Source organism: Stylophora pistillata, chromosome 5 (genome assembly GCF_964205215.1).
Source record: "Stylophora pistillata chromosome 5, jaStyPist1.2, whole genome shotgun sequence".
In the NCBI taxonomy this organism is placed as follows: Eukaryota; Metazoa; Cnidaria; class Anthozoa; order Scleractinia; family Pocilloporidae; genus Stylophora; species Stylophora pistillata.
This window is the reverse complement of record NC_142523.1, coordinates 24,852,706-24,876,053: the sequence shown is the minus strand read 5'-3', so window position 1 is coordinate 24,876,053 and position 23,348 is coordinate 24,852,706. Positions and strand designations below refer to the sequence as shown.

General features: G+C 41.1%; 4 protein-coding genes across 4 annotated transcripts; 3 read left to right on the top strand and 1 right to left on the bottom strand.

The window, feature by feature from the left end:
- Positions 1-211: 211 nt before the first annotated feature.
- On the bottom strand, positions 212-5,792 carry LOC148730984 (uncharacterized). Its single transcript, XM_088760240.1, has 4 exons — positions 2,724-5,792; positions 2,246-2,642; positions 1,336-1,433; positions 212-356 (listed from the first exon to the last, which is right to left on the bottom strand). Exons 1-2 carry the CDS (start codon positions 2,814-2,816, stop codon positions 2,349-2,351), a joined length of 387 nt encoding a protein of 128 aa, XP_088616366.1. The 5' UTR covers positions 2,817-5,792; the 3' UTR covers positions 212-356; positions 1,336-1,433; positions 2,246-2,348.
- Positions 5,793-16,715: 10,923 nt separating this feature from the next.
- LOC148730983 (uncharacterized) lies at positions 16,716-17,717 on the top strand. Its single transcript, XM_088761879.1, has one exon. The coding sequence runs from the start codon at positions 16,716-16,718 to the stop codon at positions 17,715-17,717; it is 1,002 nt and encodes a 333-aa protein (XP_088618005.1).
- A 37-nt stretch (positions 17,718-17,754) lies between these two features.
- On the top strand, positions 17,755-18,537 carry LOC148730982 (uncharacterized). The gene has a single exon (XM_088761878.1). The coding sequence runs from the start codon at positions 17,755-17,757 to the stop codon at positions 18,535-18,537; it is 783 nt and encodes a 260-aa protein (XP_088618004.1).
- Positions 18,538-18,659: 122 nt separating this feature from the next.
- On the top strand, positions 18,660-19,508 carry LOC148730981 (uncharacterized). Its single transcript, XM_088761877.1, has one exon. It carries the CDS (start codon positions 18,660-18,662, stop codon positions 19,506-19,508), a length of 849 nt encoding a protein of 282 aa, XP_088618003.1.
- The last annotated feature ends 3,840 nt before the right edge of the window (positions 19,509-23,348 follow it).

The window sequence follows — 23,348 nt, the reverse complement described above, 5'->3', positions numbered from 1 at the left end:
GCTACAAAATTAACTATCAAGCTATAAAATTCAAATTTTTTTTACAACAATCACCACAATAGCTAATTACTTTCTTATAGTGTTGTTGACACTAAAGTTTTGAAACTGATGCAAGTGACAACACATCTGGTCAAAACAAAAAAATAATTGGTCACGTGATAACAATTTTTTAGTCATTTCTGTTTAGGATAGGTACACCATCATTCACTCACGTTGTGACCCCTTTGATTCCTCCTAGAGTTTATTACTCTTTCATCCTGCTTGTTTGCCACTTGGGGCAATCCCTCATTCCTCATGTGGGTTAAAAACTCCACTGATTTTGGCCTTGAGGGTTTTAAAGTAAATCTTTAAGGCACCTGTGACAAAAGCAATTCAAAAATTATATCACAAATCTTGATCATTGTCCAGAATAAAATAAAAATACCTCTGAAAAATAGTATTACTAAAAATGTCTGAATGTTGCACTCATTTTCCTTGTTTGATATTGGATAAATGGACTCAACAAAAGAATCTTCAAAAGTGACCAAAGTACATACAAATTAATGCAAACACCTTAATTTTCACGTTCTTAGTCAATCATATCATCAATGGATAAACTTAGCAGAATAGCTGTGTGACCAGGCTCACAATTGTGCATGACATTGCAATATTTTTGTTATAATTTTAGAATTACATCTTCAAAAACTATTTCCTATGATAATCAAATTACCATACACACAGGATTTGCATCATAAATTTCCTTTAGGTCGCACCATCACACCTAACTATTTCCTATGATAACCAAATCATCCTAAACACAGGATTTGCAGCTAAATTTCCTTTAGAATGATCACACCTTACTTCCAAAATTTTAGAGGATTTCCTGCTATTGTTCGATTCCTTATAAAAGAAGTAGAGTTAGTTAGTTTAACTCAGTAGTTCAGAGTGTCAAGACCAGCACTTACAAGCTCAGAACCTTTGGTCACAAAAAAAGTAACTCCAGTACATGTAACCTCAAGTTAGTGACCTATTTTACTGAGGATTTGCTTGCAATCACCCTTGCTTTTTATCAGTATTATTTCTTTTGTACTTTCCTGTATAAATAAATTTTATTGTGGCTATAAGTCTGTCTCTTTGTTCAAATAACAACATCAGAACCTGCCTCGGTCACAGCTGGTTTAAGTGAAAGGCTAGAGAGGAACTATGGAAGTAAAGTGTCTTGCCCAAGAACACACAATACAACACACTGGTCCAGGCCAATGCTCAAACCCAAATGTCTGATCCACAGTCCAATGTGCCAGCTATTAAGCCACCAAATATTATAGTCATAATTATAGAAAATTAATCTATACTTACACTCTAATATAACAGGATCAGCCTCTTTGAAAGCTGATGTTGCTCTGACACCTCTTTCAATTGCTTGGGTAACCTCAAGGTTGGTGTGATCATTAAAACTGAAAAGCAAAATGATGTTAAGCTTTTAAGTACTTGGGTTGATGTATTCTGTAACTCAAATTAATAGAAACACTCAAGACATATATTGTTCGGTAGAAGTTTGGAAGAACCAAAAAACTTGCTAAACACTGGCCAATGGCTCATATTCCCACAGCATTTCTCATTCTCCCAACTTACCTATGACAGTTCGACTATCATGCACCATTTCACCAGGGCTTTATGGAAACACAAAATCATACATATCCCTGATCATCTGAGATGGTCGGGGATAAATCGGGAGTGCTTCTATTTACCTGATGGCGGCCAGATTTCTGCAATCATTCCCAACATATGAAAACATAAATTGGCAAAATCTGGGACGATCACGAAACAGCGAAATCCCAGAGCTTCTGGAACTTTCCCAACATACATGTACAAAAAACCCAGCTTACATCACAGACAGCGCATCTTAAAAATTTGGCCAAGTTTTTCAAGTCTGCCATTCTCAATCTTGCCCAATCTTGACCATCCTTGTTCCTTTTTGGTTTATTGTTACCTTTTTGGCGTTTTTCTAACTTAGAAAACTAAATTTGAAAGTAACTTTTGTACATCAGCAAAATGGCTTAAAATATCATGACATAGCTCCTTTAAAACTACATACTACAATAACTCAACAATAAATTTCATCCTTTAAAAACAAAATGACCGTCTATTGTTATGATGGCTATGTGCATGAAATCAGCAACAAAGTGTTATCAACAAGCTGTTATCAACAAGCTGTTATCAACACCGTGACGTCTCAAAGTTCAAATAACCAAAATACTGTACTCACCACCATATCTCGTGGAAGGTTTTCACTTTTCCTTTTTTTCTGCCATTGCGGGTGCTGACTGTTGGCCTTGTAAGTTGTCAATTTATTCTGTAAGAACAAGTTTTCACTGAGGTGCGTCAAACTGCCCTTCGTGGTCGGAACAACTCGCTCTAGCGTTTACATGAGACAGTGGCGTGGTGGCTGGAGTTGATCGGCTCCTCGATGAGGAGGAAGATGGCACAATTGAAGGCAAGAGAGTGGAGGCGACTGGCTGATAAACTGGCGAGGTCTCTTCTGAATCACCATTACTGTCAAGCTGCAAATCACGACGGATATGATTTTCAGATCGAGATCTCTCGATGGAAATCCGCGGACGGTCTTGCGCTCGAGGAACGACTGCAGTTGTCCCTGGAGTTGTCTAAATATTCAAAGAACAAAACGAGTGAATTGCTGACCTGTCTTACTGACCCACGTTTAATTAATACACGTAAAAGCTTACCGTTCGACGGTGAAAGTGCCCAGACGTTAGCGGTGACTCGGAAAGCTCGTCAAAATCAATCCCTGCATTGCTCGATCTGTTTCTGTGAGACATATTACAAAACTGCGGAGTAACTTTTGGTTAAAGACTTGCTTCAACGAAGTGACGTTCGAAATCCCGCCGATTATGTTAATGTCCAAGAATTCGAATTACACAAAGCGTCGCGCGAGGGCCCTTAGGGATTACCTGCGCATGCACTTCCGAAAATTTGCATATTTTTTTTGCGGACCGGAGTGCAGCGGCAAATGTTACTGTAATGCTCGTCAGTTCTCGTCATTTGTTAGCTCAATATCTTTTCTCAATTCGAAAAGGAGGGAAAAAGAGTTATTACTGCAGTTACTGTGATGACTTTTTCAGTCGAGGTACCCGATCGAGACATCTCGAAATTGCCTCTGAAAGTGACAATAGCGCTAGCGACGTCGAGAGAGATTCTGAAGTACACTGCTTGGAATCCTACGATAGTTTTGAGGATCATGAGGAATACCTCAGTGCAGATTTAGCCCTGTCCCTATCCCTTGTTCTATCTTTTTTATTTACTTTTAACACAATGACATTTCTCTTCTTTTCGACAGGCTAATGGGGGACATTGGCTTGGGTTTTTACTAATAAAATACGAACAGTACCGCAGAAGTTAAGAGTCAGTTCAAGCAACTGTATGGCTTGCACCGATCAAGTCACGCAATTCCTTGTACGAGCCTCTACCAATATTTAGTTTGTTTTAATAAAGATCACACTTTTGATCCTGACAAAAAATGCCCAAATCTTAGTGATCTCCTTAGAGATACAAAGTAGGGGAACTGAATAGATCACCCAACGGGGGACGCGAGTGAAAAAAAACGTCTCCGTGGGGTAAAATAGGGTTCGTATGATGTTGAACACATTTGTCTGTTTTGTCTAATATTTGTCCTTGAATGAAATATGGCTTCATATCTAAACAATATTTGTCTTGCATTTATCACGGACAAATACGATAACATATTTGTCACCCATTTGAAGTCTTTGCGACCAGGACAAAAATGTAAAGTCAGATTTGTCTCACATTTGACCTAGAGCCAAATTTGTTGAAATCCATTATTTCATCCAGTGTTAGGGTTTTATCTTCTTTTTAGGGTTTTGGTTTTCCCTCAGCTAAAAATAATCATTACGTTTAAGCATCTTAGAAGAGTTAGACAAATTTCTTTCATAGACTACGGGACTGCGGAACGCCATTAAAACTTCACAATGACAACGGAAGAGAGTTTGCCTTTCTTAAATGGGGGTAGTCGCTGGCATTTTTACCACGAGGGCTCACAAAATGCATTTCCGAGAGCCGCTCGCACGCGTTCCGCCTTTGTCCGATGAGAGTAAAAAGACTATTGATGGAATAACTTGCGACTTTTGGGCGGATAGGCTATTATCCTTTTAAAAAGGCTTTAACAATTCGGGCTAATTTCGTGGCATCAATTTAGTATCCTTTTGTTTATATTTTTCTGCGCAAATTTTATTCATCGACTCTGGGACTGCGGACCGCGGTGGCATTTCATCCTAATCCTTGCCCTTTAACAAATTTCATTCAAAGACAACAAGAATGCGTACCGCGGTGGCAGTTTATCGTACTCCTTGCCCATCTGAACACATTTCATTCATCGACTACGGGACTGCGGACCGCGGTGGCAGTTCATCCTACTCCTTGCCCTATAACAAATTTCATTCAACGACAACGGGACTGCGGACCGCGGGAGCAGTCCACTTATAACAAGCGTGAGTGGAAGGGTATTCTGCAATCGCTCCAAATGTCGCCTTGAGAACAATTATTTTAATTACGATTAGGAATTTTACAGAGAGAGAAGGCACATTAGCACACCAACTACAATTCATAAATAAAACTCAATTATCAGTTATGGAAAGGATGACAGGTTCTGCGCGTATTTCACTTGTTGATAATCAACTTGCTTCATATAATTCAAATCCAATAGATACCATCATCGTAACTAATAACTATTAAGGAAAGTAAATGTTACTTACAGGCTGATTTGTCAAATTTGCGGTCCAATGTGCCAGGTTAAAAGGAAAATGAGGAAAACAAGAAAAGAAGAGAGTAAATGTACCAGAGTAATCAGGTGCAGACAAGAACTTTAAGTGAAAAAGGCAAATAATAACAAAAAAGGAAACTGTTCTACATGGATGATTTTCTACTTCTTTTAAGTGGTTGAATATACTCTGCGTAGGTTGTTTCACTTGTCCTAAGGCGCTCTGATAGATACGCTGAGAAAAAACATCGACTTTAGACAACTCAAGTTTCACATACTCGGTGATCACCAGATTGGAGAGTTTTCTACGCAAGTAGAATTGTGCGCTTAAAAATTAATTTAATTAATTCAATAACGAAAATCCTGTTCGGTTGGAATTGCGCTTTCTATTACTGGTCACGGTAAGGAGCTTTTTACCACAGTTGGCAATAATGTCGCAATCTGATCGGCCAATTCGCCATTGTCGATATGAGTACAGACAACGCTACTCAAGTCAACGTGGCACGCACACTAATAATCTTTTAAGTGATGTCGATATTTATTGTGGACTCACTCAGCTGCGCTTCGAGATTCCACAACATTTTAACCACTATGGGGATGAATATCGTCTTCAATAAAAGTCCAGGCTACGCTAAATCAATGTCAATTTGTTTAATGAAACATAAGCAATCGCAATGCCAGCTTGCTAAACAAAAGATCGGAACTGGTTAGAAAGCGTCGCCTTCACAACAATTATTTTTCGCGAGGATTAGGAATTTTAGAGAGAGAGAAAACACATTAGCACACCAACTACAATTCATAAATAAAACTCAATTATCAGGTACGGAAAGGAAGACAGGTTCTGCGCGTATTTCACTTGTTGATAATCAACTTGCTTCATATAATTCAAATCCAATAGATACCATCATCGTAACTAATAACTATTAAGGAACGTAAATGTTACTTACAGGCTGATTTGTCAAATTTGCGGTCCAATGTGCCAGGTTAAAAGGAAAATGAGGAAAACAAGAAAAGAAGAAAGTAAATGTACCAGAGTAATCAGCTGCAGACAAGAACTTTAAGTGAAAAAGGCAAATAATAACAAAAAAGGAAACTGTTCTACATGGATGATTTTCTACTTCTTTTAAGTGGTTGAATATACTCTGCGTAGGTTGTTTCACTTGTCCTAAGGCGCTCTGATAGATACGCTGAGAAAAAACATCGACTTTAGACAACTCAAGTTTCACATACTCGGTGATCACCAGATAGGAGAGTTTTCTACGCAAGTAGAATTGTGCGCTTAAAGTTTAACTTAATTAATTCAATAAGGAAAATCCTGTTCGGTTGGAATTGCGCTTTCTATTACTGGTCACGATAAGGAGCTTTTTACCACAGTTGGCAATAATGTCGCAATCTGATCGGCCAATTCTCCATTGTCGATATGAGTACAGACAACGCTACTCAAGTCAACGTGGCACGCACACTAATAATCTTTTAAGTGATGTCGATATTTATTGTGGACTCACTCAGCTGCGCTTCGAGATTGCACAACATTTTAACTACTATGGGGATGAATATCGTCTTCAATAAAAGTCCAGGCTACGCTAAATCAATGTCAATTTGTTTAATGAAACATAAGCAATCGCAATGCCAGCTTGCTAAACAAAAGATCTGAACTGGTTAGAAAGCGTTGCCTTCACAACAATTATTTTTCGCGAGGATTAGGAATTTTAGAGAGAGAGAAAACACATTAGCACACCAACTACAATTCATAAATAAAACTCAATTATCAGGTACGGAAAGGAAGACAGGTTCTGCGCGTATTTCACTTGTTGATAATCAACTTGCTTCAAATAATTCAAATCCAATAGATACCATCATCGTAACTAATAACTATTAAGGAAAGTAAATGTTACTTACTCCCTGATTTGTCAAATTTGCGGTCCAATGTGCCAGGTTAAAACGAAAATGAGGAAAACAAGAAAAGAAGAAAGTAAATGTACCAGAGTAATCAGGTGCAGACAAGAACTTTAAGTGAAAAAGGCAAATAATAACAAAAAAGGAAACTGTTCTACATGGATGATTTTCTACTTCTTTTAAGTGGTTGAATATACTCTGCGTAGGTTGTTTCACTTGTCCTAAGGCGCTCTGATAGATACGCTGAGAAAAAACATCGACTTTAGACAACTCAAGTTTCACATACTCGGTGATCACCAGATTGGAGAGTTTTCTACGCAAGTAGAATTGTGCGCTTAAAAATTAATTTAATTAATTCAATAACGAAAATCCTTTTCGGTTGGAATTGCGCTTTCTATTACTGGTCACGGTAAGGAGCTTTTTACCACAGTTGGCAATAATGTCGCAATCTGATCAGCCAATTTGCCATTGTCGATATGAGTACAGACAACGCTACTCAAGTCAACGTGGCACGCACACTAATAATCTTTTAAGTGATGTCGATATTTATTGTGGACTCACTCAGCTGCGCTTCGAGATTGCACAACATTTTAACCACTATGGGGATGAATATCGTCTTCAATAAAAGTCCAGGCTACGCTAAATCAATGTCAATTTGTTTAATGAAACATAAGCAATCGCAATGCCAGCTTGCTAAACAAAAGATCTGAACTGGTTAGAAAGCGTCGCCTTCACAACAATTATTTTTCGCGAGGATTAGGAATTTTAGAGAGAGAGAAAACACATTAGCACACCAACTACAATTCATAAATAAAACTCAATTATCAGGTACGGAAAGGAAGACAGGTTCTGCGCGTATTTCACTTGTTGATAATCAACTTGCTTCAAATAATTCAAATCCAATAGATACCATCATCGTAACTAATAATTATTAAGGAACGTAAATGTTACTTACAGGCTGATTTGTCAAATTTGCGGTCCAATGTGCCAGGTTAAAAGGAAAATGAGGAAAACAAGAAAAGAAGAAAGTAAATGTACCAGAGTAATCAGGTGCAGACAAGAACTTTAAGTGAAAAAGGCAAATAATAACAAAAAAGGAAACTGTTCTGCATGGATGATTTTCTACTTCTTTTAAGTTAGCCCTTCGTCATTCGCTCCGACGAAGGGCTAACGCTCGAAACGTCAGCTTTTTTAATCGTTACGGTGACCAATTTACCATTTCAACTTGGTTGATATATCGAAATTATTTCGTTAGTCCCACCGACGCAGCCCCAAACAGTTTCCGTCGAAACTATCAGCCTTTATTCATTGTTTATTTGTTTTGTATCGCAAGGTGTACGACGGCAATTGAGAAGTACCCTCCATCAAATAAAAAGGAAAGAAAAACCGAAAGGTGGAAAATAACGAACTGGAACAACGATTGAAAATAAACTAGTATAGCACAGATATCAGTAAAAAAAAAAAAAAAAATAGAGAAGAGTTTCGATCCGTTAAAGCATAGAGCACTACTTTTCAATTTTATTGCAAAGTTTCATTGGTCATTACTCTTTTTTTGAGATCCACAAGATCGAGACAAATTATTTTTAGAAAGGATTTCAAATGCAACAGAAACATAATTAATGTTACTTACAAGCTAATTTGTCGTATGACCCAAATGAATCAGATGAACGAGAAAGGAAAAAGAAATAGCAAAAAAGTAAGTAAATTAGAACATGATTCCAGTAAAAATTGAAAGAAAAAGCAAAGTCCAACTAGTGAAATTGAAGCGGTATAAAGATCTTCTTAATGGATTTCGGGCATTATACATACGAATTTAACTCGATTATTAATTGCTCAGGGCGCCCTGAACTCAGCCAATCTTCTTTCAGAATATAGCTGCAATTTTCAAGTGGCTCTGAGTTGAGTACAATTCCCAACGAGTCTTTCGGGATCTATGAAATGGTACATATTTGAGGCAGAGAGCGAAAAAAGTGGTTAAAAAATGCTGTCTTAAAAAAAAATTCGATGGATGGAACAATTTCATTTCTCAGAAGCCTCAGACTACTTAGACCGCCGGTTTCAAATTTCCTCAACTGTTTTATTTTTATCATCTTTTGTTAAATATGGTAAAAGACAAAAGAAATTATCATTTTGATAGTGGTAAATGTTAATATTCTTAAGACATAACCTGTCTCAGTAGGAAAAATTTTAAGCTTTCTATATCAAATATAACCGTCTCACAATATAGTCCCTTTGCATGTTCATCGCCATGTTTCGGCCGCATAGTGCGAGTTTTAATTTTCTCCAATCTTGAGATCGAGGTCGACCAGACTCGAGTTATCCCATGAACCGCTCTTTTTCTTTTAAGCTGTGATTGGGTGGAATCTTACAGACGCAATTGTTAAATTTTGAAAATAAATGATAACGGTGGTTCGCTGTCTTACTTTTCTCCTACCGTTATATTTTTGGATAACTCGAATTTACAGTGACCAACTCAGCACGCTTTGTATTTAACTTCAGCGGCGAAACAATCCAAGACAACGAGATCATAGCGCCTTGCGTCGTCTAGTCACTGTGAACAAACGTTTTAATTGAAGCAGCTCTACAAGCAGCTTTACAGAAACTGGAAAACTATTCTAGCATTTCCCATGGTATGGCACTATCACCAAGTCAGATCACGGAAATCTTGAACCTAGAGATTTAAATATTACCATCCCTATAACGGATCAATTTACGAACAGATAGAAGACACACTGACTACATCGGGAGAAAAACAATAATTGATCATCTTAACGGAGTATTCACTCCGATGAGAAACCGCAACCTTTCCTTTTTGTCTTAGATGCTACTCCCTTAGAAATAAATGCAGCATTAGGGACAGGAAGGATCTCCTAATCAACAAACTCAAGTTCTGACTTTTTCATTACAGGATGACAACAGCAGTTTTCCAATATTAAGGAATATAGCTACTAAGAAGAGACAAACGCAAATTCAGTAGAGATATAATTAATGTTACATACAAGCTAATTTGTTATAAGGCCCAAATTAATCAGATAAAAGAGAAAAGAAAATATAACGTAAGTAAATATAACAGTGGGCAGTTAAGGCTGCATAAAGCTACTGCTGCTACACCCCACATACTTTAAATACCCTGTTACGTAAGAGAAGGATGATTCCAGAATATAGAGACTAATTGTCACTCAACAAAGAATCAAATTGTTACAAATAATCATATTAACAATAGTGGAAACAATAAAATTATGTAAAAAGTGATAACAATAAAAGATTGTAATAATAGGGAATAGCTCAAGAACCTCTCCGTTCCTCTATCTGTCTATCCTCCAGGCTTCAATAATGATTAAACTAGGTTTCTTTAAATTTCAATTTTGCCGTTTATAAAAAATTGTATTCTTATTTCATTGCAACTCCATTTTTGTGAGACTTTTATTTCATACAATAGGGCATTCCGCCTGGCAAATTTCGCGGCGCTTTGGATCATTTGTCGCCAATTGAAATGGTAAAATGCTCTCTTTATGAATAAATAACGTTGTTCTTCAAAGTTAGCAGGATGCGCAGATCAAACCTTTCTAGATATATCAGTAGTGTATCACGTGCTAGTTCCGCGTTACTTCCGAAAATATGTAAGACACACTTAAAAATGACATCACAGGGATAGTGGGTGACAATATTTCAAGATAAGAGTGAAGTAGCAATGAGGAAGCACGATATGATTGACAAGAGGCACTAAAGCGGAAAGCGAGGGAATAATCTCCAGTATTTTCTTAGGGAGTAACAGGGCTAGCATAGGCTGTAGTTGATAAATATGAAACATGTTAGGTTTTCTTCGACGAGTTCGACCAACAGTGAAAAATAAAAAAAGAGATAGGGCGCAATTTTTTTTTTCTTAGTCACCATGTTCTGATAGGATAAAAAGATGTCAAATGGCTCCTTGAAAATTCATATAGCCTACGAGGGTCACCTATGTTTTGACTTTCTTCCCTATTTTTTGAATCCATGACCACAAAAACTTCAAGGCATGCGTAATCAGACAGCACAGATCGACAACTACGCATTACTCTATGACAGCCGCGTTCTTAGAACAAAACCCCAGGACAGACAAGCCAGGCATAGGTGCAGCTCAACCCAGGAAGACCGCTTAGTCCGCCATTTTTACATTCTTTGTACCGCGTATCCAAAACGTGGTAATTATGGAAAACGAAAAAAACACGGACGAACACGTGTAACCGTTTGTGTCAAGTTAAGTCAGAGATCGACTAAATAAACAACTCAGAGATGATCAGCGATCAATTTATGCAGCGCATCCCAACCCAGCCTCTTGTTTTACCATTTCATTTTTAAATTTAATTCCGATTATAAGCTGCACAAGCTCAATAAACCCGTAACTACACGCAGGTTTTGAAGCATGTGTGTTTAGTGAGCTATGATATAATCGCTGACATCGATTTTCTGAGAGGCGGTGCTATTAGATCAAAATAACGCGCAAAACCATTTCTTTCCACGAAGCTGGACCAGAACACTGCGAAAAACAACAAAAAGAAACCTTCGATAATTGGTGTTTAAGGTCTAAAATGGTTTATGTGTAGTTTTCAGTTCTTCTTTTTCTATTTATCCTTTTTTTTTTTCATTTTTATTTTTTATGGATTGAGTAGTCTATGAAAAAACCCATGTGTACACCCAAAGGGAAAAAGATAACATGGAGCAATCTTGACCGAACAAGCAAAATCAGGTCGACTTAACTTAAAGACGCATATCGCAACCTTTTATCAAAGAACGTATTCGTGTGTTTGTCGCCAAAAGCGCTGGAATTACCTTGCCACAAAAAAAGCTTATTTTGAGGAGGCTCAAAAGGGTTTTCCACGATTAACAGCAAGTGCCAATCAGTAAGAGATATCAGGACTGTCAAACTTATCATCAGGATAATGACTTGACATATGCATAGCACTATTTTAGGGCAATCTTTTAAGGGAGTTCGTCAGACATCATCTGTTGCTATGGCAACATAGTAGAGTTAAAAGACCTTCTAAAACTCAGTTTTTTAAAGATATCTCAAAAACCAATTCGGTTACCTTTTTCTTTTTTTTTTCAAATTTCTTAAATATCATCACATTCTCTATCTGTACACGTGATATAAAAAAAGCTATCAGGTAGAACTTGAGTTATTTAGGAAAATGCTGTTTTAAAAATGTAAAAAGAATTCATTAAATAACCTTTTATCTTTATTTTTTTCAGGAATGCGTAATGGCAAAAATAATTTGTATTCAGAAAATCAGGGCCAGATAGGTCACCGCGCTAATTTTCGAGATACTAGCTCATCAACTTAGCAGGCTTTATTTCCGGTTTCCACAATTTTAGGTCACACTTTACCGTCGGTCATGCATTTTAAATGATACCGCTGACTCATTGGCTCATATTCGAGAGGACGAGTCCGCGTCCGCGTGATCAAACGATGTCTTCAGGGAAGAGAAAGGCAACCCGTAAGAAAAAGCGCTCGTTCTGAAAATGGACTTGACCTCTTTTGTGATTTTACACATTCTTGAAAAAATTATCAATTGAGTGTCAGACTGCTTCCCGTTACGAGTGTAGGAAATGTGAAAGTATTTTGGAGAGAATTCTCTTGTTTGAGGTCACTCTTGCTGAATTCGATTTATGGCAACAAGTGAATGTTGCTGTTGGCGCCAATGCAAGTATACCATACAGGCCATTGGTGTTGAATTTCTCGTACAGAGATTGTAGTTTACGATAAGAAAGACCAGCATCTGCCAGCTTCTGGACAATGCTTGAGAAAAGATTAAGCTTTCCATCAAACGTCTGCATGGTGTCTTAATACGTCGTTCTAAGAATATAGCCTCATCGAAGGCCTCATCCGCCGATACACATTCACCATGAGTCACCACTTGTTCATTGATTTGCAGAGGACCAGTGAAAGTAAATTTTCGAAGGGCTCTGTCGTCTTTTAGAGCGTCACGAGCTTTAAACTTAGCAGAAAACAGGGTTTCATTTCCGCGGATGCGAACGCGCGCGCTACCGCTTAATTCTCTCACGAGTAGTTTGCTTGCGTGTATCTTGGAATCCATTCTCCGCTCGGTCAAAAAAACCCTTTTGAGCCTCCTTAAAGTCACAGATAATTAAAAACCATCCATGGGATGGTTTTAATGGGATCAAAAGATTTACCCATCTTGTCCGCCTCGATAGCCAGTTTAACACAGGCCTAAAGCCCTTGATCTTAATCAATCGCTAGCCATGTAGTTGAAGATGTATTTCATCCAAATAACGGACCTCACTTTGACATCGAATTTCAATTGACACTCTGCCAATCATTGAATTCTTAATCATTCCATCATATATATTGTTTCACAAGAATAAAACGACAAAACGATAAATCAATCAAACGATTAAACAGAAGAATAATTTCATATCATAACGAGCTTCCCATCTACCGTTCATTTTGCGAATATTTTCAAATGACGAATGACAGGCGGATACAATCACTTTGGATGAATATGACTGTGCCACCCTCTCCAAGAAGTAGAGGAGTGTCACGAACAACGCAACACACTTGCGTTACGCACGTGATTTTATTGTGTAATTTAGTTAATCATCGCCATCTTTCGCAACCCCGTAATCCGATCTTTTCACGACCTTTGTAACGGGAATGACCTTAGTAAGCTTTAAGATACACGCGTTCGTCGCTTCTACGGAGAAATTTCAGAGTTGGAGAAATCTTTTTGCCTTCACACAGCCAGCAGAAATTATAACGTAAGCCTAATTTTAGTTTATCCTCTGCCACTTATTTCGTTCGTTGACGGAGAGTTCTCACTATTCGCAGCTATTCCATTGCGTAACGCGTAAATTTTTTAATGTTGTAGTTTTCACCGCATGCTTCAGTGGTAACCAAGCAATAAATCGGTTTAAAAATCAAGCCTGTAGTGTGTGGTTGAACTCGGCGAACTCCGGATCAATACTTCCCGCAAGGACTTGGTCCGGGAACGCGACAGTGAAAAGTTATAATCGATACACTTTATTGGAGTGCCGTTGTGCAACACCTCACGGCTCACCGCCCCCAAAATTTGGAGTCTATAGAATTGTAGATCTGCACGTAACATCGACATCTTCGACATGGCAGAAAACGTCAAATACTCATCACGGGAGAGCTATTCGTCCGAACTCGAGAAGCCCTTGTTAAACACAGGATCCGATTCCATTTCGCACGTGTCTGAAAAATGTTCTCGCCTACGCAAATCGTCATCTGGCCGATCGTCCTCCTCTACCAGTTCTAGCGTTGCACGGAGAAACGCTTTGGCAGAAGCTGCAGCAGCGAAACAAGAAGCGGAATTTGACAGACTGTTGGCCGAAAAGGAGTTCGAGAGAGTGGGAATGGAGGCGGAAGAAGAGAGAAAACGTCAGTTTCGAAGGGCTAAATTCGAATGTGACAAGGCTGTCCTTACTGCGAAGAAGAAAGCTGCGATTGCCGAAGCGAAGTTGAAGGCTATCGAGCAGGCTATAGAGGAAGAAGAAAAAGAAGAGCAAGACATTACGATAACTATTCCAGATCTCTACAAACCCGTTGACACTATACAACAGACGGAAGCTTGGGTAAACACGCAAAGGGCTCAGGAACCAAGGGATTGCGTGACAGGAAGTTCGAAACACCAACCAGAAAAAAGGGAAATCACCCACATGTACAACACACCTAAAAGTGGACATGAGAACGCGCTTCTCTCTGGTTTTCAAAGAACGAATCCCTTCGCACCTGCTCCTATCGAGGAATTAGCGAGCATCAATCAAATATTGGCCGCAAATCTTGCGCGACAAAATCTTCCAAAGTGTCACCCAGAGGTATTCGCGGGAGACGTAACACTTTTCCACCCCTGGAGAAGCGCATTCAAGGCCATGATCAAGGACGCGGACGTGTCCCCGGAAATGGAGATAAACTACCTCAGAAGCTATACGAGTGAGGACCCACAGAAGGTGGTAGATAATTACCGCCACAGACAATACAGAGATCCTGGGATCGCCTTGCAAGACGTGTGGACAGAGTTAGAGAGACGATTTGGCAACGCCGCTGCCATCACTAACGTTCTCTTAGATAGACTTCAGAAAACAGCCAGATTCGGAGAAGGAGACAGCGACAAACTACAGTCATTCGCAGATGTTTGTGCCGACGTGGATAGTCAACTGGACTTCCTTCCAGGGCTCGGATGCCTGAACTACCCCACCGCGATTGCCCCCATAATGGAAAGTTTGCCCCTGTCCATTCGATCTAAGTGGGAGAAACGTGTGGTACACTACACGGAAAGATATGGGGATGCGTATCCCGGCTTCAAGGATTTCGCCCCCATGGTTCAAGAACAAGCCCGGTTAAAAAACCACCCCAATGTTTTGGCGAGCACGCAACCAAACAACCAGAAAAAGAGAATTCAAGAGAATAAACCACGCCTAACCCAGACACCTAAAATGGAGCTGGAAGTAAACAGGAGAGTCTTCAAGTCAAACATGGAGAACGGAAACGCGCCAAGAGGGGAGGCTGAAGCGGAGAAGTATTGTCCTTTTCACCAGCGGAGAGGACATCTTCTAAACGAGTGCAAAGCCTTCGAAAAGAAAGGCCTGGAAGCCAAGGACGAGTTCATTCGCCAAGTAGGACTATGCTTCCGCTGTCTGTGGCAAGGACACATATCAACCGAATGTTCTGCAGTAGTGAAATGTGCTAAGTGTGGAGATGGTCGCCACGCCACAGTCCTCCACAAGGAGAAGCCTGAAGCTACAAGAAGAGAGCACGGCGAGGAGGTCCAAACAGCCTGAACAGCCTTTTGTCGCGACCCTCACAGCGTCGGCGTTTCTTGTAGCAAAATCGTTCTAGTCGACGTTTTCAGCGAGAATCTAGCACAAGAGCCGTATCGTGTTTACGCAGTTCTAGACGACCAGAGCAACGCCTCCATGATAAGTCCAAACCTAGCAGACAAATTGGGCGCAACCGGACCAAGCCTAAAATATTTACTGTCGACCTGCAGTGGCGGGAAGGAAGAGATGTCTGGGAGAAGAGTTTCCGGCGTTGTCCTACGTTCTATGGCAGGCAGAATGTCAAGACTACCCCAGCTCGTCGAGTGTACTAACATCCCCCAGGACAAACGAGAGATTATCACACCGGAAATGGCTGGGCAATTTCCACACCTTCAAGAGATCGCTGAAGAGATCCTGGCTTACGACCACAAAGCGAAGGTTGAAATTCTCATTGGCAGGGACGCGCCTGAGCTACTAAAGATCAGGGAGAGCAGGAATGGTCCCAAAGGAGCCCCGTGGGTGCAACGACTCGACCTAGGGTGGACAGTATCCGGCCAAAGGTGTCTAAATCGAGTGGGCGGTCCCATTCACATCTCCGCGCGTCGCACGGCAGTCGAATATCCAGACTCAACGCTCAAATTTTTCCTGGAGCAGCGAAGATATACGCTGGAATTCTGCGAAGCACGAGATCGTACCATGTCCTAACCAATTCAAGATCAGATAAAGATATGCTGAGAAAGGAGAAATTGGAGCCGATCTCTTCCGTACAACACCAGATGACAACATGGTGGGCATGTCGCGAGAAGACAGACGCTTTTTGGATATCATGGAGACAGGAAAACAGAGAAACCAGTGTGGAAACTGGCAGATGCCGCTACCCTTTCGTCGCCCCAACATCGCGATGCCCGACAATCAATCCCTAGCTGCCAACCGTCTCAATGGCCTGTTGCGCACCTTGAAGAAGAAACCCAAAATGAAGGAAGATTACCTCCGGTTTATGGCCAAGGTTTTTGAGCGCGACCATGCAGTTCCTGTGCTTCGAGAGGAGTTGTTGGTAACAACCTGCCCGAAGAAGAACGAACCTAACGAACGCGACCAACAAGACCAGGACCAGACGACACCTATCAGAAGTGGAGATCAAGGATGGTAGTTGCCACACTTCGGGGTTTATCACCCCAGAAAACCGGACCAAATTCGTGTTGTGTTTGATTCGTCAGCCGAATTTCATGGAGTCTCACTGAACAAAGAACTACTCCCCGGGCCGGACCTCATGAATAGCCTTACTGGAGTACTGATGCGCTTTCGTCAGGAGAACCTTGCCACGATGTGCGACATCGAACAGATGTTCCACTCGTTCCACGTATCACCAGAGCACCAGAACTTTCTTCGATTCCTTTGGTTCAAAGGTAACGATCCTTCGAAAGCAGTTATCGAGTACAAGATGACCGTTCACTTGTTCGGCAATGGACCCAGTCCCGCCATTGCCACCTTTGGTTTAAGGAAGACGGCAGATGACGGCGAGGAGAAGTATGGCAAGGCAACAAGAGATTTCGTTTACAGAAACTTTTACGTAGACGATGGGTTGACTTCATGTCCCACAGAGAGCGAAACCATTGAGCTAATCAGAAACGCCCAAGCCATGCTGGCCACTGCAAACCTAAGTTTACACAAAGTGGTGTCCAACTCAGTGGGCGTCATGGAGGCACTGCCTGCGGAAGATCGTGCAAAGAGCGTCAGCAATCTAGACCTGCGTCGCGATGTACTGCCAACACAGCGTTCGCTCGGGGTCCATTGGGATATCGAGAAGGACGACTTCACTTTCCGCGTCTCATTGCCAGAAAAGCCCTTTACACGGAGAGGAGTACTGTCCACTATAAACTCTGTGTACGACCCACTGGGGCTCGCATCTTCAGTAACCTTGGAAGGCAAGCTAATCCTACAGCAGCTCGTCGTCATGGGAAAGAAGGCCAACAACAACAATCCCCTTGGCTGGGACGATCCACTCCCGAAGAATATGAACAAACGCTGGAGTCGTTTGAGAGACGACCTCCCCAACCTAGAGGAGGTATACATCCCTCGATGCTACCACCCCGAAGGATTTGGCGCCATCGAACGAAGAGAGATACACGCGTTTTCCGACGCAAGCAAGGAAGCCATTTGGAACTGCTGTCTACTTGCGAGAGATCTGTTCTGGAGGAGACATAAGTGTTTCACTCCTGTTCGGACGATCCAAAATCGCACCCACCCACTCAACGAGCATACCCAGACTTGAGTTGTGCAGTGCGGTTCTAGCCACCCAGGCAGTGAGAATGATACGCAGGGAACTTGATGTCCAAATCAACGAGGAAATTTACTACTCCGACTCGAAGGTAGTATTAGGCTATATTCAGAACGAGAGCAGGAGATTCTACGTCTATGCAGCAAACCGCGTCCAAACAATCCGCAACGCCACAGAACCAAGCCAGTGGAGATACATCGACACCACAAGTAATCCTACAGATCTTGCAACCCGCTGCATATCCCCAAGCAAACTGGTGGAGTCGCGGTGGATCTCGGGGCCAGACTTTTTACGGAGTCAACTATCTCAGCCTCCATACTTACCTCAGGAGGTGCCTCTGGATGAAAGCGACCCCGAAGTGAAACGAGAAGTTACCGCCTGTGCCACCAGGTCACACGCTTCACGAGAACTTGGCTGCTCAAGATTCAAACGCTTCTCAACTTGGTCGTCAGTAAAGCGCGCGATCGCTAGTCTCATCTCACTCATAAAAGATTTCAAGGGGAGAAATGAAGAGCGCTTAAAGAAACCAACCAACCCCTTACCTATTCCATCAGCAGCAGAGCTCGAACATGCGGGCCAAATCATCGTAAAGGCAGTACAGGAAGAAGCCTTCGCCGCGGAGTTAAAGGCGTTATCGTCAACTGGAGGAAAGAAAACACTACCTAAAAGTTCAAACCTGCACCGATTAGACCCCTTCTTGGGGCCAGACGGGCTACTTCGTGTTGGAGGTCGCCTAAAAAACTTGACCCTCGAATACCAAGGGAAGCATCCAGTGCTCCTCCCAAAGGGACATCACGTATCGGAGGCCGCCTAATCTCAAGTGGGTCCGTCCGCGAAGCCAGGTACTGGGTTATTGGAGCTCACCAGATGACATCAAGTCTAATCGAATCTTGTGTGACCTGCAAAAGGTTAAGAGGAGGAACCTTAACGCAGCACATGGCGAATCTACCTCCCGATCGATCAGACACCAGCCCACCCTTCACTAACGTTGGCCTGGACGTGTTTGGTCCCTGGAAAATCGCTACAAGAAGACTCAGAGGCGGCGCCGCAAACGCTAAACGCTGGAGCCTTATCTTCACCTGCCTAAGTAGCCGCGCCATCCACCTCGAAGTACTCGAGACGCTAGAGGCCAGCTCGTTCATCTGTGCACTTCGTCGATTCCTTGCCATTCGCGGCCCGGTGAAGAAACTCAGATGCGACCAAGGTACCAACTTTGTGGGAGAAAAGTCGCAACTGGATGGTGCACTCGCAGAGATGGACCAATCACGTATCCAAAGATTTGCGGCGGAGCAAGGTTGCGAATGGATATTTAATCCGCCACTCGCGTCAAATTTCGGAGGGGTGTGGGAGCGTCAAATCGCAACAGTCCGACGCGTATTGGACGCAATGCTCCTGGAGATTGGACACCAACAGCTAAGCCATGAACTACTGGTGACCCTTATGGCCGAAGCTACTGGTATTGTGAACAGCCGCCCCATCGCTACAATACCTTCGGACAGCGATGAGCCGCAACCCCTAACTCCTGCCATGCTGCTCACCATGAAGACCCAACCTCTCGCACCTCCCCCTGGTCACTTCGTCCAGCAGGACATTTACTCTCGCAACTGGTGGAGAAAAGCCCAGTATCTTGCCGACCAGTTCTGGGTAAGATGGAAAAAAGAATATCTTCAAAACCTACAGGAAAGACCTAAGTGGCAGAACGCCAACGAAACGTCAGTGTCGGAGATATTGTGCTCATTAAGGACGACGGATCACACCGCAACGACTGGTCGCTATGTAGGATAACAGAAGTCACACCAAGCTCGGATGGGAAAGTACGAAAGGCCAAAGCTACCGCGCGGAAAGGAAGGAGCGCGAAAACCTGACTGGCCAATTTGCAGTTTTGTCCTCCTGGTGAGACAAGAAGAGGAGTCTTAACCTCGTCAGGAGCCTGAGAAGTCAGAACGTTCTATCGTTTGAGTTAGCCCACAATCTTATTAATGTTGATTTGAACTAAATAGCCAGAGCAAGGATTCCTAATCCTTGGGCGAGGAGTGTCACGAACAACGCGACACACTTGCGTTACGCACGTGATTTTATTGTGTAATTTAGTTAATCATCGCCATCTTTCGCAACCTTGTAACCCGATCTTTTCACGACCTTTGTAACGGGAATGACCTTAGTAAGCTTTAAGATACACGCGTTCGTCGCTTCTACGGAAAAATTTCGGAGTTGGAGAAATCTTTTTGCCTTCACACAGCCAGCAGAAATTATAACGTAAGCCTAATTTTAGTTTATCCTCTGCCACTTATTTCGTTCGTTGACGGAGAGTTCTCACTATTCGCAGCTATTCCGTTGCGTAACGAGTAAATTTTTTAATGTTGTAGTTTTCACCGCATGCTTCAGTGGTAACCAAGCAATAAATCGGTTTAAAAATCAGGCCTGTAGTGTGTGGTTAAACTCGGCGAACTCCGGATCAATACTTCCCGCAAGGACTTGGTCCGGGAACGCGACAAAGAGAAAAAGAGATACACAAAATCAATAATAAAAGTAACATGTACAAATCATCTAAAGAATTGACCTGAACTTGACTTGGAATTTTTACTACCACTATGCCAAAATCAAAATAAAGAAAGTTTGCACTTACATCCTGATATGTCCATCAAATACGTGGTGGAACGAAAATGAGAAAAGGAAGAATGAACAAATTAAAAGAACAAACTAAAACAGAATCCCTACTAATGTATTTTAATTACGAGGAAAGGGGGGAGTGAAATCTTCTTAGATGAGTTTGACTATGCCACCCATCCGAAAAATAAAAAGAGAAAAATGACTGTACGTTGAGATATTCAAATCAATAATAGCGGTAAGATAAACAAATATTCAAAGACTGGAACTCAACTCGACTTTAAATGTATTCTGACACTATGTCAAATACATAGTTGTACAGGAATGAAAAACAAACAAACAAAGATACTACAGCAGAATTCACTCTGATTAATATATTCTAATTACGAGGAAGAGAAAATCGTCTTGGGTGCTGAGACTGTACAATCTACTTCGAGAGAAAAAAAAGGTGGCAAGCCGTCGAGTTTAGCTAACTTTGCATCCACGCAACCAAACAAAAAACAAAAGAACAAAAAAGGCATGGCATTTATTACAACTCATTGAAACAATTATGAATAAGACTCAGGTGGTAACGAAATGATCTTTGTGAAGAACACAAGACTGCCTCACACAAATCACAAAAATATCTCAAACCTCTCGTGATCACAGACGAACGGGAAAGGCTGAAACGCATTTCAGTCAAACAAATATTGATGACTGACTTCAGTTCGTAGAAGGAATTAAGTTAAAGATCAACCAAAACATCTCTACACCCCAAACTTGTCCTTCTCCCACAACAGGCATGGAGACAGTCTGTGCTGCTTATAGGAGAATGCGTGTGGCTGGGCTTCTCAAACTCAAAATTAGGTAAAAAGAAGAGATACTGTATCTACTTACTTTCTGTAGTCCAACGCAGATTTCAAGGAAAGAAAAAGATCCAAGCAAATATGTTAGCGACGCCAACTTTTGCTTAAGATTATTGTTCATATCATTGCTTTCATATAAGGAGAAAAAGTTCCTTTTTAAACTAGATGCATAGCATAAATGCAGCCATACCCCCCCATCCAAAAAGAGAAACGGAAGGTAGGAAACGTCTTTGAAAACCTGACAAGAATCGTGTTATATGACGTCACTCTAATCTATGAAAAATTGTTTAACTTGATAGACTGGTGGTATTTTCCGCGTGGTGGCACGTTCTTGCACAAAAATAATCGAAGTAAACAACAGAATTAAAATGAATTCGTTTTCCATTATTTTGGGTAAATTCGCAATTCACTGTCCGTGTTTCAGTATGTACAATGCTATAGGGATACAGAGAGGAAGATTATGAGCGATGTTTGGAATAGAGTAAGAAAAGGACGATGTTCAATTAGCAGCGCACTTTCGAAACGATTTCAACGTTCACACCGTTTCTGCTTACAATAGTAGTCAGTGACATGGTCGTCTGAAAAAAGTTGGATAGCTCTATTAGCCTTGCAACACCGTCCCCGACGAGACCGAGTGTTGAAGGCAGACCATTTTTTTACCCCAAGTCCATTGAGGTAGTGCTTCTTGTCTTCCATTTGAGCTTTAACGACGGCACAATAATTATAGTGAAGAATTTCTTCCGGAGAAGATGTGGCGACTACTGGGGCGGCCTGATATATAAGATTTTCCATAGCCAGTTGGTAACGAAACAGAGACCTCTTTACCTCACAAAAAACATAACAATGGCTTTCTGCCGTTCCTCTTGAAATTTCTCTATTCCCGAGGGTCACATTGTTGTCCGCAGAGGTGACCATTAAAACACTCTGTTGACCATCTTGTTCGTTAATAGAAAATAAAACCATCAACTCTAACTAATCAGAATTATGAAAGAATCGACAAAACAGTTAGCTAATGGAAAATCATCGCACTGTTTCATGCAAAAGAGTGACGTCATAAACACGATGCATGTCAGGCTTTCGTAGACGTTCCCTCTCTTCCAGGGAGAAGGAAGTGGGGTACAGCTACACGTAGGCCCTCGCTAAGCAAATAGTGTTGATGAGATATAACTCAAGGGTAATCTAACTATTCCTAGCGCCTGTATAGTGCCCACGAGTTTCTAAGGAACTAGAGTGCTCGCATTGACAATTGTATTTTCCTTTGAGGACTAGAAGGTCGAGAGTGTATCGAGATGACTGGGAAAAATTAAAATTAATGTTTAGAGAGGTCTTCGTAATGACGAGCTAACCTTTTGCGGAACTCAAGTACTAAATAAATATGCATAATATTGCAAAACGTAATTAAGAATGGTTCAGTTTAATCCAAAAAAAAATACTTCAAAAACCTGTACTACTAGCGTAACGTATTTCCCTTAGTTTCTGAAGTCAAATCAGGTCACGTGACCTAAAATTAGCAAATTAGCGGTCAAATATTCAATCTTTTCATATGTTTTCCTTTTCCAATAGCTTTTAACCCTAAATATGAAAAACTTGAACTCCTGCTTTTTCTTTAGATGTTTGACAGTGAGATGTGTGAATTAATCGACCCCATTATGAAGCGCCTGAGGGAAAAGTGTTCTGGATAAAAACTCGTTTTGATAATGAATATAAAACCACTTACCCCCTGACATATCCGGTAACATTAAGGGAACAAAAGAAGCGGAAGAAGCAAAATTAGTGTTTGAAGTTTACAAATCACTTCAATATATATTTTGCCCTGTACATACACTATAATGTCTACGAAATGCTTAAAAAAGATAAAATGGTGGCTACTTACAACCTTGAGATTGTGTTCATTTTGGACGATTGAGAGAAATGATAATGAAAGGAGAACATATTGTTAGTATTGAAATGCAAAAGCTAAAAAACTAATATATATTTTTATAACTACCGCTTTATCTAAATGTTTACGTGGGGACACTTTGATGTATTTTTTTTTCTAGTATTGAATTTAGAACTACACAGTCTATTTTGAGAGTTACTTGGACTCCCGCATCTTAGAAGTTCGATGTGATGTTTCAATAAGGCCGCCAATAGCGTAATTGACTGGGACTCTGTTCAATTCAAACTTGTAACA

Bases quoted from the DNA above. Each gene is read 5' to 3' on its own strand.
- LOC148730984 (XM_088760240.1), bottom strand. From the start codon at position 2,816: ATGTCTCACAGAAACAGATCGAGCAATGCAGGGATTGATTTTGACGAG. The intron at 2,643-2,723 runs GTAAGCTTTTAC...TTGAATATTTAG, and splicing joins GGCACTTTCACCGTCGAACG to ACAACTCCAGGGACAACTGC.
- LOC148730983 (XM_088761879.1), top strand. From the start codon at position 16,716: ATGAATAGCCTTACTGGAGTACTGATGCGCTTTCGTCAGGAGAACCTT.
- LOC148730982 (XM_088761878.1), top strand. From the start codon at position 17,755: ATGATACGCAGGGAACTTGATGTCCAAATCAACGAGGAAATTTACTAC.
- LOC148730981 (XM_088761877.1), top strand. From the start codon at position 18,660: ATGGCGAATCTACCTCCCGATCGATCAGACACCAGCCCACCCTTCACT.